This window comes from Triticum aestivum, chromosome 6D (genome assembly GCF_018294505.1).
Source record: "Triticum aestivum cultivar Chinese Spring chromosome 6D, IWGSC CS RefSeq v2.1, whole genome shotgun sequence".
In the NCBI taxonomy this organism is placed as follows: domain Eukaryota; kingdom Viridiplantae; phylum Streptophyta; class Magnoliopsida; order Poales; family Poaceae; genus Triticum; species Triticum aestivum.
The window spans coordinates 10,921,305-10,935,054 of NC_057811.1; the positions used below are offsets into that span (position 1 = coordinate 10,921,305).

A 13,750-nucleotide genomic window follows, 5' to 3' on the forward strand; every position below is an offset into this window, starting at 1 on the left:
CACAGGCCTTCGTAAATGTCATTTTTCTCCAAAACTTGACGTACGCACATATAATGTCGAGATGTATGCGGCAAATTTTGGTTTGGAATTTTTTCGCACATTGAAATAATCGTTCCGATGGCAGGAGCGCGTCCTTGAAGAAAAAGAAAAAAAGGAGATATTCAGAAACCGCTGGCTGTAGCTGTTCCCATGTGTACCGTACACAGGGCCCCACATGGTCGAGTCCACCCCGCAGTCGTCGTCGTCGTCGTCTCTAGCGGTCAAAGCTTAACCCCCGCGTGCGCATCTTTCTCCATGGCCCACCACGCCCACGGCCGGAGCGCGCCGCCATGCCTCACCGCCGGCGAGTCGAACCCGCGCCGCGCGCGCGCCCTATACTCGCTGGTGGCGGCTCGATCGGTGCGCCGCCGCTTCCCGTCTTCGCCACATCGCGGTGAGTCCGATATTTATTTCTGGATCGGTTGGTAGATTTCTCCTCCGGTGCCAGGGATTGCCGATTTGAGATCTGCCATATATTCCGTCCAGGGAGGATGCTTTTGTCCTTGGAATGCTCTCCGGCAGGTAGCTCGTCGCCGGCGCATGGCCAATAAGTGAGGAGGGGGAGGTGCCCCGGCATGTAGTAGATGTAGATAATCAAACTCCGGTGAATTGAAAACTCTGCTGGGCCGGCAGCTGCTGACTAGGTCGCCACACCCTACCTATCGTGCTGACTCCTTCCCTGTTTTGACTTCCTGGCCGCGTCCCCTCACCCCGCACTGCAAACAAACGCGCAAAGGGAGGAAGAACATCTCACCCTCAGATAAGCAAGGCCAACTCAGAGAATTAACAGGTAAACACTGCTTGACTGAATCAAACTTACTTAGTTTGTGAGATTATTATGTGTCTTCGTTGTCCCCCGCTGTTTTTTTTGTCATCTTTCTGCACACGGTATTTTGGGGATATTTTCGAATGAATCTTGCCTCATAGACTAGCATAATATGTAGTATGCTTTGAGGGGTTTGGCTTCAAGATCATTGCTTTGGGGGTGGCAATTTCTCAACAGTCTAAACACAGGACACCCAACCCCCGCTTTGCCTAGGACAGGGGCAGCCCCTCGGATCTTTCAAGGCTAAAATCAAGGGTATGACACCAAAATAGTGCACATATGTGAGGTATAACAAATCAGGATCCCGATTCCCTTCCTCCTGGTTCGCCTTGGCCTTTTCAGTTTTCCCTTGCCCCCGTCTCAGCAAGAGGGGAAAATTGCTTCTCTGCCATAATTCCAAACTGGTAATTCTAGCAATATCTTGTGTTCTTGAATCAAGCTGAGCACAGAGCACTCCTGCTCTGTCCTACTTCTAAAGATGTGCCTGCAAAAGCATAGGTCTCATTGATGCCAAATTTCTCTATGGATTGTATTTTTATTTAACACTGTTTATTTTTTAAACTGAACTTACTTGCTCAAAGCTAAACTAAATCCCGCTGTATTTTTTTGTTGGAGAGGTAAAATTCGCCCTCATATTACATAGTAACAATTGTGTCTCAAGTAAGCACACTGATACTAGTTTACATTCTAACGCACGCAGGCAAGCCACACCTCTCCTCCTTTTACAAATTTGATCTTGGTTTCAAATGGATAATGAAGGGAGCAATGTTAAAAATTTCCTTCATGCTAATGGACATGTGGTGCTTGAAAGAGTGGATAACAACTATAATCTAAGATCTTTCACTCAAAAAGAGATAGAAGACATCACCGGTGGGTATGGCATCGTGCTGGGAGAAGGGGGGTTTGGTAAGGTTTACAAAGGAAAACTCGATAATCATCGTCCAGTCGCAGTAAAGATATACAAAAATGGAACCAAGAAAGAAGAGTTTGCCAAAGAGGTGATAGTGCATTCCCAGATAAATCACAAGAATGTTGTCAGACTGTTTGGTTGCTGCACAGATGTAAATGCTCTTACGATCGTTATGGAGTTTGTATGCAATGGCAACCTCTACAACATCCTCCACTGCTGCAGCAGCAATGCTAATGGTTCTATCCCCTTCCCATTGGACAAACGTCTGGACATCGCCATTGAGTCAGCTGAAGCATTATCATGCATGCATTCAATGTATAGTCCTGTTCTTCATGGTGACATCAAACCTGCTAATATATTGCTAGATGAAAATCTTCGGCCAAAGATATCGGATTTTGGGATAGCAAGATTGCTTGCTGCTGATGAGACACAACATACCAGACATGTCATTGGTTGCATAGGTTACATGGACCCTTTGTTTTGTCAGAGTGGAATACTAACCCCCAAAAATGATGTATACAGTTTTGGAGTCGTTCTGCTGGAAATCATCACCCGAAAGAAAGCTGTGGATGGGAACATCATCCTTGCTCAAACTTTTGCTGAAGCCCCGAGAAAAGGGAAAAAGATGAGACAAATGTTTGATGTGGAAATTGCGAATGATAAAAAGAACATGAAATTTCTTGAAGATGTTGCAAAACTAGCAGCCGAGTGCTTAAAAATGGAGGGCAAAATGCGTCCTGAAATGGTTGAAGTAGCAGATAGACTTAGAACAATTAGAAAAGCTTACCACCAGCGCAAGGGTAGAAGTTCTGCAGGTAATAATGAATTTGTATGGCCCTTTCCAACTGGGGTGTCAATTTTAATAGTTCCTTTCTCGTTCAATTAATGTCGAGTCTGTCTCACTAGCTGTTTTCTTATATATATCACATTTAAACTCAGTTATAATGGTTAACTCAATAATTTGTGAACCGATAAAAATACACCATTTTTATTTCAAAATATTAGTATATAAATATCAATAAATTTCCTTGTATGCTAGCAACATGCTTTGTGTTTCTCATTCCTGGTGTCTTATTGGTTGGTCAGTGTACCAGGTCAACTACGTAGAGAGTAGAGACCAATTTCATTTGTTATCACATTAGAAACTTGTTGATAAATATTTGTTGAGCCAAATAGTAGAACTAAATAATCGAATGTTTCTTGAAGAGCTTCTCATTTTTAAATCTTCATTTCAAATTTCTCCTAATGCAGGTAGCAACTCTGGTCTTACTATAAGTGGAAAGACAGAGGATGTGCCTTCCCCTATCCCTCTTACCACTGCTACTGTCAAAAACACGGACGGAATTCTACCATCAGCGGTACCGACCATTTCCATGGATGACCTGAAGGAAATAACCAGGAACTTTAGCAATGATGCTCTAATAGGAGAGGGCTCAAACAATAAAGTTTTTTTCGGAGTGCTGAAAGATGGACATAAATCTGCGATCAAGAAGCATAGGCCTACTACAAAAAATATTTTGGAGGTAATGGCCTCGTCCCTTGACTTTTTTTATAGTCCAGTTAATGCTCTTTATTTATCAATACAACAAGGCTTACCTTCTAACTACCACCCATCTACTGCAGGTTCCGATGGTCTCAAGATTCAAACATGAAAATGTTATCCAGCTTCTCGGATACTGTGTTGAAGGAGGCAACCACATTCTTGCTTATGAGTATGCATCCAGGGGATCCTTGTACGATATTCTTCATGGTGAGTTGTTACTTCCAAAAATTTTTGTGCTCTCTGGTATTTAGCTCAACTTTGAACTAAAATACCGGGAGCACATAAATGTTACATGCAATCCAAGCAAGGATAGGAGAGGGGCACTTTGTTGTGTGAATATTCACGTTTGTGCCGGATCGATCTGGGGCGTCTATGAGCCAGAAAATATATATTATAAAACGATAACAAGTCTCATCAAATTGATCAACTGGTATGAATATTGGATTAAAAAAATACAGATTTGCTATTTCACATCTAGATGTGAAATAACTATCTCACATCTAGATGTGAAATAACTATCTCACATCTAAGTCCAGAGTCTTGGATCACTTGTCTTTAATATTTGTGCAAAACGTGATGGTGTGGCTGGTGCGCTCGCTCATTGAGCCTTGTCTAGGGCGTAGCTCATGTCCAAGTTGTTGCTAGTGCCAGGTCAGGCCGTTGTCCTGTTTCTTTGGTGATATTGGGCTGGCAGGCCATTTTTTGTCTACAGTTCACTCACGTGCCTCTCATCTAGTGGGCCTTAGTTTTTTCACCGTCGGCTGTGTTTTTCTATTTTCTTTTCACAAGTCTGTGCAACGACTCAACTCTAGTTCTTCTCATTTTTGTAAACTTTTCATTTGACTCTCGGTATTTGTTTTTTTGTTCGTTTCCGTTTTATTTTCCTTTTTGTTTTATTTTTTCTATTTCATTATTTGTTTTCAATTATGAATTAGTTTTAAATTCATGTTTTTTTGTTTTTATTTTTATTTTTAGTTTCTCCTGTTTTCCATTTTTCCTTTTTCCTTTCTTTCTTTATTTATTTGTTTAAAATTCATGAACTTGTTTTCACTCTGTCATATGTTCACTTTGAATGCCGTGCAAATCCTGATTGCTGGTTATTTTCGTCATGCGCGCTATGTGTCGCATCGTGTGATTGGTGTCTACTTGTCGACATGTTCGCGCATGCATCTTTTGTTAGGCTGTTTTCGCCGCGCGGTCTGGGGTCTCGTTTCGGATTGGTTTGCTAATTCTCATCTAAATAAGAGTTAATAATGTTTTGTCCAACTCATATACTGTTAGATACACGTGTTTATCAGTCGTGCTTGTTGATGTTGTGTCGTGTTTTCTATGTATCCCTTGTGAAGCAGTGAGGTCTGATATGATATTTTTTAGTGGGTCGTTATTATGTTTTGTGTATTGGCTTTTTCTCTGTGGGCTTAGTTTTTTTGGAGGGCCACGTGTCTTTTTATTCCCTCCTTTTGTTTTATTTTTGGTTTGACCGTGTAGCTAGATTTTTTGTTTCAGATTTGCTAAATTCAATTTAGATGAATTTTTAGCTCATCTAAATCTATAACTGTCCGATTTGTTTGCCTTAATGTTCGTACAAACCAAACATGCGCGTCCGTGTCCGCTCGTCAATTTTTTGTCACGTGTCCTCTTGTCCCGTTTGTTTTGTGTTGTCATGTTCTCGCGTTTCTTTCCACATAGGCCCATATATGTCATCGTTTAGGTGTTCCACGATGAAGCTTATCCCCATCTTGTCACTGACCAACTTTTGGCCCCTGTTATTTTGCTTGTGTTTTATTCTGCATCCTAGTTATAGGTCCACCCTTGACATGCAATTGGTTATAGTTTGTTTCATCCTAGTTACAAGTCAAACCTTGACTCGCAACTAGGCTCGTAATTTCGTAGTTGTCCCAGGTGCAAGTCCACCCTCGACTCGCAACTAGGCTCATAGTTTTCCCAATTCCAATCGCTCTATCTTCTACCTTGTGGCTATTTGTTTTTTGTGTATCCTGTTGTTGGCCTAGGCATGTTTTGCTTCGCTTTTGTCTCCTCGACTCGCAACTGGGGGTTGACCATTTTTTGTCCAAGTTGCAAGTCTACCCTCGACTTGCAACTAGAACCCGGTCATTTTGTCCCAGTTGCAAGTCCACTCTCAACTCACAACTAGGGTCCGACCATTTTTTACTCCAGTTGCAAGTACGTTCTTGACTCGCAACTGGGACCTGGCATTTTTTGTCTCCGTTGCAAGTCCACTGCCGACTCGCAACTAGGGCTCAACCTTTTTTCCTAGTTGCAAGTCCATCGTTGACTCGCAACTAGGGCTCGACCTTTTTTCGTCCCAGTTGCAACCCCTCGACTCGTAACTTGGACATGACCTTTTTTTGTCCTAGTTGCAAGTCCACCCTCAACTCACAACTAGGGTTCTGACATTTTTTTGTCCAAGTTGCAAGTCTACCCTTGAGTCGCAACTGGGGCCCGACATTTTTTCCCGATTGCAATTTCACCGCCGACTCGCAAATGGGGCCCGTCATTTTTTTCCTCCTAATTGCAAGTCCCCCTCAACTCGCAACTGAAGTCCGACCTTTTTTTGTCCAAGTTGAAAGTCCACCCTCGATTCGGGGCGCAACCTTTTTTGTCGTAGTTCCAGGTCCACTCTCGACTCACAAATAGGGCGAGACTTTTCTTTTGTCCAAGTTGCAAGTCCATCCTCGACTTGCAACTCAGGCCCAACCTGTTTTGCCCGAGTTGCAAGTCCACCCTTGATTTGCAAATGGGGCTGAACTTTTTTTTTGTCCGAGTGTAAGTCCACCGTCAACTCGCAACTAGGGTCCAACCTTTTTTGTCGGAGTTGCAAGTCCACCCTCGACTCGCAGCTGCGGCCCAAGTTTTTTACTCCCAATTGCAAGTCCACTCTCGATTCGCAACTGGGGCCCGACCTTTTTGTGTCTTAGTCGCATGTCCACCGTCAACTCGCAACTGGGGCTCAACCTTTTCTTGTTCCAGTTGCAAGTCCACCCTTGACTCGCAACTGGGGCCCAATCTTTGTTGTCTCAGTTGCAAGTCCAAACAGAACTCACAACTAGGGGCTGACCTTTTTTAGTCCTGATTGTGAGTCCACCCTCGACTTGCCATTGGGGGTTCAATATTTTTTTTGTCCCAGATGCAAGTCCACCCTCGACAGCGAACAAGCCGCAGACGAGCCGCCCCAACTAGCTAGGATATGTTTTTTGTTTTGTTTTGTTCATGTTTTTATTTTATCATGTTTTCTTTATTGGTTTTTTCCTCCTTTTTAATTTTTCTATTTTCAAAGTTTGATCTCATTTTGTTCATTTTTTCTGATTTTTTGTCTTTTTCCATAAATTCACAAGATTCAATAAATGTTCCAAAATTCATAAATTTGTTCATTGTTCTAAAATTGTTTGTGTTTATTAATTAAAAAAAATCAAAATGTGTTCATCTCTCACATGTTTATTGGAAAGAAAACTAATATACTAGCGAGATTATCTCCATCGTAAGAAGAGATGGACGCGAGCTATCATGTAGTGTAGCGTTGTAGTACGACTAGCAACAACAACAGAAAGGGACGCGAGTTGCTGTGTAGTAAGGTAGTACAACTAGCAGCAACGACACGAAGGGACGCGAGCTGTCGTTTGTACTAGTACGACGGCTAGCAGCATTAAGCAAGGGAGCAGCGGCAGCATTAAGCTTGGCCCATGCAAGCATGCTCCCTCTTTTTTAGTCATGCTGGATGATTCTCTAAAAACAAAAATTACGCTGGGCTAGACAACAACAAAAATGAAAAATAACGAACAAATAAAAAGCAGCAAACAAGTGCTAGAAAATTCAACTAAGATGACGTCATGTTAGATGTGAGATATTATCTCACATCTAGATGTGACATAGACATACCCTAAAAAATAATTCTTGACGCAAAAAAGCTGATATTCTTGTGGCTTATGATCACAGGTAAAAAGAATGTCTGGGGAGCTGAACCAGGACCGATTCTATCCTGGGCGCAGCGTGTGAAGATTTCCATGGGTGCTGCAACTGGGCTAGAATTCCTCCACGAGAAGGCACAGCCTTCCGTTGTCCACGATGGCATCAAATCCAGCAATATATTTCTCTTTGACAGTGACGTTGCAAAAATTGGTTGGCCTAGTGTTTCCAGACAGCCCCCTATAGACAATATCCTTTTGGATCGTATTAACTTTCCTCCCGGTTACGGTTATGATGCGCCTGAGTATGCAACACATTTTTAAATTGCTGTCAGATTCTTCCACCGGTTTTGAAAATCAGTACTCTCCTACTTATCTAGTCTTTTGTTCTGTCAGGTATGTAATGAACGAACAACTTTCTACAATGAGTGATGTCTACAGCTTCGGGGTCGTGCTGCTGGAACTTTTAACCGGTCGAAAGGCAGTTGATTCTACACTACCCAGTGGCAAATCCCTCGTGACATGGGTACGTAATTATATATGCATTGCATTCGCCGATATAATTTGTTCAGAAGATGTGATAGCACAACTCTAATGACATAAACATGCAGGCTACACCAAGACTTTCTGAATGCAAGGTGCAAGAATGCGTGGATAAGAGGCTAGGAGGAGATTACCCTCCTAAGGCTGTCGCAAAGGTATGTTCTTGAACCTTTTTTTTCTTTTACCCAAAACAGTAGGGGAAGCCCCTACGCTCAAATTTTTATGTGAAAAAGGAGCAATTGCATAAGAATTACAAAGAAAAAGAGAGAGACAAAAAGGTCATGGGCGAGAAGCCCCCAAAACTATTAAACAAGATCAGATTATTGTGATTATCCAAGCTAACAAGGCTTGTTTTAAATGGTCTAACCCTGTGGCTGATATGATGTAAATCTCTCTTGAAAACACTTTCTATCTGGCAAAAGACACTGCTGGAAAATGAAGCCATTTCTCTCCTTGCAAATATACCATAAGACCAAGACACAGATCTCCCAAAAACAAGGGCCAGTAAAAATCTGATGAGCATAAGCAATAATCTACCCTACCCCGAGTAGTTCCAACAGCGATGATCAAAAGAACAATCCAAAAACAGATGATTTCTTGGTTCAGTAACATACCAATCCAAATATGATCAGCAATGGGCACATAACACAATTCAGCCTAGAATCAAGGCACCAGTTTTTCTTTTGCACCATATCTCTTGTGTTTAGCCGGTCCTACAAAAGTAACCATGCAAAGATCTTTTGTTTGGATAAATACCATCTCTTTTGCACCATATCTCTTTTGTTTAGCCGGCCAGGTTAGCGAACATGATTTAAAAAGTATAAACATTGGACCCCCATGGAGAACTCCTGGAATCAGGTGCAGCCAAGTCTACAACATGCCGAAGTTGATTAACAATATCCTCAACCTGCTGGAACTCCTCACAGGCGTGTGCAGGAAGAGGCAGGGAAAATAGGTCGTATGATTAGCTTCCCGAGAGAGCCCCAGGACTGAAATATCCTTTTTTTAGAGCAAATGAACATATGCGTGGGAAGGAAACTGTCAATAATTCAGAAAAGAATTGTTTAACTTGAGCCTGGCGTGCAGGGAGCAATGCTTCTGAACGTATCAAAGAACGATGAGACACCTTTCCACCAAAACCAGCCTACCTTCCCCTGAGTGAGGGGAACAGAGCCACCGTTTAATTTATGCAAATCAGATCAACCCAAGGTGTGTCAGCCCGGCTGTAGAATTTATGGAAAAGTTTGATCAAATGTTGAAGATCATCATTGGCCCAAAGACAACGCCTCCTGGCTCTGTCAACGTGTTGAATAACAGATTTGAAAAAAGCTTAAGCAAGGACATAAAATATGTAGGGGTAGTAGAAACACAGTTAGCTTCCTGCCATAAGAAATGAATCTTGAGTATGCATTTAATTTGCGTCCAACTTTGTCCGCCAGGGGAGTGATCACTGACGGTGGGATGTGTAGTACCAAGCTGTAACTCTTAAGTAAGTAAACGGAATTGAACCAACAGTGCATTCAAGCATGGAAGGTAGCTCAGCAGTTTTAACAGGCGGCATATTGATGGGCAGTTTGACACTAGGCTAGATTTAGCAAAGTTCATTCTCAAACCAGTAGCCAAAGCAAAATTACCAAGAGTCTACTTGAAAAGTCCAAGCTGATTTGGGCAAGCCTACATAACAAAGCAAGGAATCGTTTGTGTACTTCATTATAGGAAAGTCACGCTGCTCAAAGTGAACTGAATCATTTCCTCAAAAAAAAAAAAAGTGAACCGAGTCATCCCTCTGTTATCATTGCCAAAACAGGAATTTTCCTGTGGTGCTAGCGCTCATGGTCGTTGGATTGGCGGACCTTTGGTCCTTTGGTCGTCGGAATAAGGGAGGAAGTCGTATTCTCCATATTATCTTGTTTGCCATTCTTAAAGATGTTGTATTGGTGTTTCTAACCTCACGGTAAGTTTCTGAAAGTTTTAACGATTGCTCTCGTGGTTATTGACGCTCCGGCAAGCAGATGGCTGCAATCGCGGCGCTTTGTGTACAGTACGAGGCGGACTTCCGGCCACGAATGAGCGTCGTCGTCCAGCTTCTGAGGACTATTTCCGCCGATAATGAAGCACATCTGGAGTCTGAGGCATCGTCCAAGCAGTGAATAGCATGTGAATTGTGATGTGATGTTGTGGCGGAATATAATCATGGGTTCAAAGATCATGCGCGATATCGCTACGGCCCATGATATTTCAATAAGTAGCTAAGCATTCGCCCTTTGCGGTATTGGATTCTCATTGTGCACATAAATTTAGACATTGGGTTTGGATTTTGGCATTCGGGTAGCCATGTTCCAATTCCTATTTCCTCCACGTAGCTCAAGGTACGTGCCCTCACGAGTCGTCTGGCTCCACGGTCTCGCGAGGCTCCGGAGGCTCGCGAGGGTCGAGCGCCTCGTCCGATAGGATCGCCTGGCGCCTGGCCTTGCAAGCCCCCTGAATACCCTGCATGTAGCGCTGGTGCGTGACGGCCATGTCCAGCAGGCCAAACGGCATGCGAAGATAGCTGTGGGGGCAGCCCCCACTCCTTCCGACACGGGATGGCCAGAAGAGCTCCTGAGAAGCAGCCTTGTTGAGGCTCGAGATGTTGACGCAGACGCGCAGCTCGCCGCTCATGTCCTGGGCGGCAGCTGCACTAAGCGACGCGGGTCAGCGCTCGCCGCGCATGGCCCGCGCCTCCTGAAGCTCTTCGATTGCCTTGGTGATGAACTCCTGAGCGCTTGGTGCTTCGCGCTCTGTGCCCTGCTCCCGGAAGCGCGTGTTGAAGCACGCCTCCACATAGTGCCCGAACGCCTCTCTCGTGACGCTGGTCAGGTCAGAGGCCCTCCAGAGGAGAGCCCCCGTGCCCAACCTAAGAGGGCGCGCCGAGCGTGCCTTCCTATGCGGAAGGGAAAGGCGCCCCAGCTGAGGGCGCGGGGCTCGAAGCACGATCGTCAGATGCCCCAGCCTCCTGAGCGCTCCTGAGGAGGAGCTGCTTATTCTTCTTGGGAACGACCTCAGGGGGGTGGATGGCGCCCTCGCCATCTGAATTCACGACCGTCGCGGCCTGGTAAGCGCGCTCGAGGGAGCACACCGCATCCTTCTCATCGCAAGCGACTGTGATGATGCCGCAGCTTCCTGGCATCTTGAGGACGTTGTAGCCGTGGTGAGTCGCCGCCATGAACTTGGCAAGGGTCGGATACCCGAGAGTGGCGTTGTATGGGAGACGAATGTGAGCGACGTCGAAGTCAATGAGCTCGGTGCGGTAGTTGTCGCGCTTGCCGAAGGTGACGGGTCGGTCACCCCTGAGAAAGGCTTGGTGGGGAGGAGCTGATCGTAGGGCACCTGTAGTGTCTCGAACGTCTCAGCAGAGAGGACATTCAGCCCCGCCCCACCGTCAATAAGTGTCTTCGTAACGAGGATGTTGCTGATGGTTGGTGAGCATAGCATCGAGAGTGCGCCTGCTGTGGCTGCAGACTTGAGCTGATCCGAAGAGTCGAAGGTGATGGAGTACTTGGACCACCTGAGGGGCGCGATGCCTCGAGCTTGGGGAGGGCCGCGTTCACCTCACGAGCGGACTGCTTGAAGACGCGATGGGAGGCGGGGGCCTGAGCACCCCCCAGTATGTAGGTGATAGCACGAGGCTCTTGGAAGCCCCCGGCCCCATCACCCTGGTGCTGGTCATCGTTCCTCCTTGGTGGTGATGGCAGCGGAGGGAGGCCGGCGTTGCCCCGAGGGTGGTCCTCACGAGGCTGGTCTCGCCAAGGGCTGTCGTGAGGCTGGCCCTACGAGCGGTCGTCACGAGGCTGATCGCGCCAATCCTAACGGGGGTCACGGTTGTCCTAGCGACCACCACCGCGGCCTCCTCCACAGCCGTAACCACGGTTGTTGCGCTCAGGGCGGCGGCCAAGGCGTCCGTCCCGAATGGGCCTGAGCTCCTGGCAGTCGTTGGTGTTGTGGCTATTCACGTTGGAAGACGCATAATGGGCGGTTGCCCATGGAAGACTCTGGGTGGTTGCAGCCGTGCTTTATTTCGGGCTCGGCCTCGTCCGACATCTTGGGGATCTTGAGACGAACGTTGGTGAAGCGTTGTATGTATTTGTGCAAGGTCTCCCCTGGTTGCTGCTTGATGCGCCACAGGTCGCCCGCGGCAGGCGCGTGGTCGCGGGTGCCTTCGAAGTTGGCAATGAATCGTTTGCGCAGCTCGTCCCAGCAGGACATCGACCCCACCGGGAGGTTCAGGAGCCACGATCATGCGCGGTCCTTGAGAGCCATGGGAAACCAGTTCGCCATGACCTTCTCGTCGCCGTTCGCTGCCTCGATGCTCATCTCGTAGAGCTGGAGGAACTCGGCCGGGTCGGGGGTGCCGTCGTAGCGCGGAGGCAGATCCGGCTTGAACTTGTCGGGCTAGACGACGCGGCGCAACTCCAGAGTGAATGCTTGGCACCCTGCCGCGCTCACGGGAGCCCGCCGCGGAGGGGGAGCCTGGTCTTGACGCCCACGTGCAACCACCTCGGGCTGCACACAGTCTTGGCGCGGAGGTGCCGGGAGCGCATGCGCCTCTCCTTGGGGCCGCTGCACCATCAGGCAGCTTGCTTCGTCACGCGTGGGCGCCACGCGCGGCGGGTCGCGCTGGGGGGCCTCGCGCCTTGGTTCCAGGATGACATAACGCCGGAGAGGAGGAGGAGGTGCACCGTGGTCCACGTCGCCCGCCTGAGGCGGCGGGGGAGGCAGCGAGCGAGACAGCGCAGGAGCCTCCCCAGCGGCACTGACGAGCTCGGCGATACGATCTAGCCAGTCGTCATAGAGGTCGTCGGTCGGGCGATAGCGCAGAAGCTCGCTCGCCATTTTCAGCGCAGCCTGCGCGTTCGCCTGATCGCGATGAGCATGGGAAGACGAAGCAGCAACTGGGGTTGGCGACGGAGTGGCGGTGCGACCATCGCGCCGCACGGAGGGCGGCATCGACGAGTCCTGCTGCTCATGGACCACAGGGCCGGTGGCAGCGTTAGCCGCAGGTGACGGGGAGCGGCGGGGAGCGCCGTCGCTCCCCGGGCACTGTCTGAGCAATGCGGGCAGCGAAGGGCTGCCCGACGCTCAACGCGAACTCGACGAGCATCTGCCATGAGAACAGTGGAGCAGTGGCGAAATGACCGATGGAAGGAGGGCTTCGACACGCCCCTACCTGGCACGCTAAATGTCGGATTCAGGGCTCCGCAGACCCAAGGAAGGTTCGAACTCTGGGGCGTATGCGAAGAACTCAACCTCTCTTGCCAACCAACGCGCTGCTCTCACGGCCTAGCTCGATGAACGGGAAGGGAAATGGACGCGTCAGTTTACCCAGGTTCGGGCCACCTTGCAGTGTAAGACCCTACTCCTGCATTGTGGTTGATTGGCCTCGCGAGGGGCTGAGGATGAACTAGTACAGTGGAAGAACTACCTCAGGAGGCTCGTTCTTGTCCTTGTGGTAGCTTCGGAGATCTCTCTCTTTCTACGGTGGTGGCTAAGCTATATTTATAGTGGCCTCGGTCCTCTTCCCCCAAAACTTAGGTAGGAAGGGATCCCAAAGTGGCCGATTTTGAAGGGGGGAGAAGTAGTACATCCTATCATGACGAAAGGTGGTCTTCGCCTGCAAAGCTTCTGGTCGTGACACCGTGGTGGGCTCGGTGATGACATCCGTCCTGCCGCCCTGGCGACCTTGTTCTTGTTGCACGGGAATGGAAACCTTTAGCTGATTCCTCAGGACCCCGCGCCTGCGCTTGCTTCCTTAGCACCAAAGGGGAAACCTGCCGCTCTGCGCCCGCTGGCGCCTGCCTGGCCTTGGTCGTCATGGCTTGCGTCACCTCAACCTCATGAGGTGAGTGCTTGCATAGGAATCTCCGCTCCTCGGGAGGCCGCCTGGGGAGGCCGCTCCCTCCGGAGGTCTTGGTGCCGTCCATCTCGCG

General features: G+C 47.9%; 1 protein-coding gene across 4 annotated transcripts; it reads left to right on the forward strand.

Annotated features, from left to right (window-relative positions):
- The first annotated feature begins 212 nt into the window (after window positions 1-212).
- LOC123143044 (pto-interacting protein 1) lies at window positions 213-10,235 on the forward strand. 4 transcript variants are annotated; one of them, XM_044561810.1, is made up of 9 exons: window positions 213-433; window positions 526-829; window positions 1,566-2,590; window positions 3,027-3,298; window positions 3,399-3,525; window positions 7,273-7,546; window positions 7,638-7,767; window positions 7,853-7,939; window positions 9,797-10,220. In XM_044561810.1, exons 3-9 carry the CDS (start codon window positions 1,612-1,614, stop codon window positions 9,932-9,934), a joined length of 2,007 nt encoding a protein of 668 aa, XP_044417745.1. In that variant the 5' UTR covers window positions 213-433; window positions 526-829; window positions 1,566-1,611; the 3' UTR covers window positions 9,935-10,220. The 4 variants fall into 4 exon arrangements, with proteins under 4 accessions (XP_044417745.1, XP_044417746.1, XP_044417747.1 ...); XM_044561811.1 differs by lacking the exon at window positions 9,797-10,220 and adding an exon at window positions 9,592-9,780; XM_044561812.1 differs by lacking the exon at window positions 9,797-10,220 and adding an exon at window positions 9,224-9,578.
- The last annotated feature ends 3,515 nt before the right edge of the window (window positions 10,236-13,750 follow it).

Bases quoted from the DNA above. Each gene is read 5' to 3' on its own strand.
- LOC123143044 (XM_044561810.1), top strand. From the start codon at position 1,612: ATGGATAATGAAGGGAGCAATGTTAAAAATTTCCTTCATGCTAATGGA. The intron at 3,299-3,398 runs GTAATGGCCTCG...CATCTACTGCAG, and splicing joins CTACAAAAAATATTTTGGAG to GTTCCGATGGTCTCAAGATT. The intron at 7,768-7,852 runs GTACGTAATTAT...ATAAACATGCAG, and splicing joins GCAAATCCCTCGTGACATGG to GCTACACCAAGACTTTCTGA.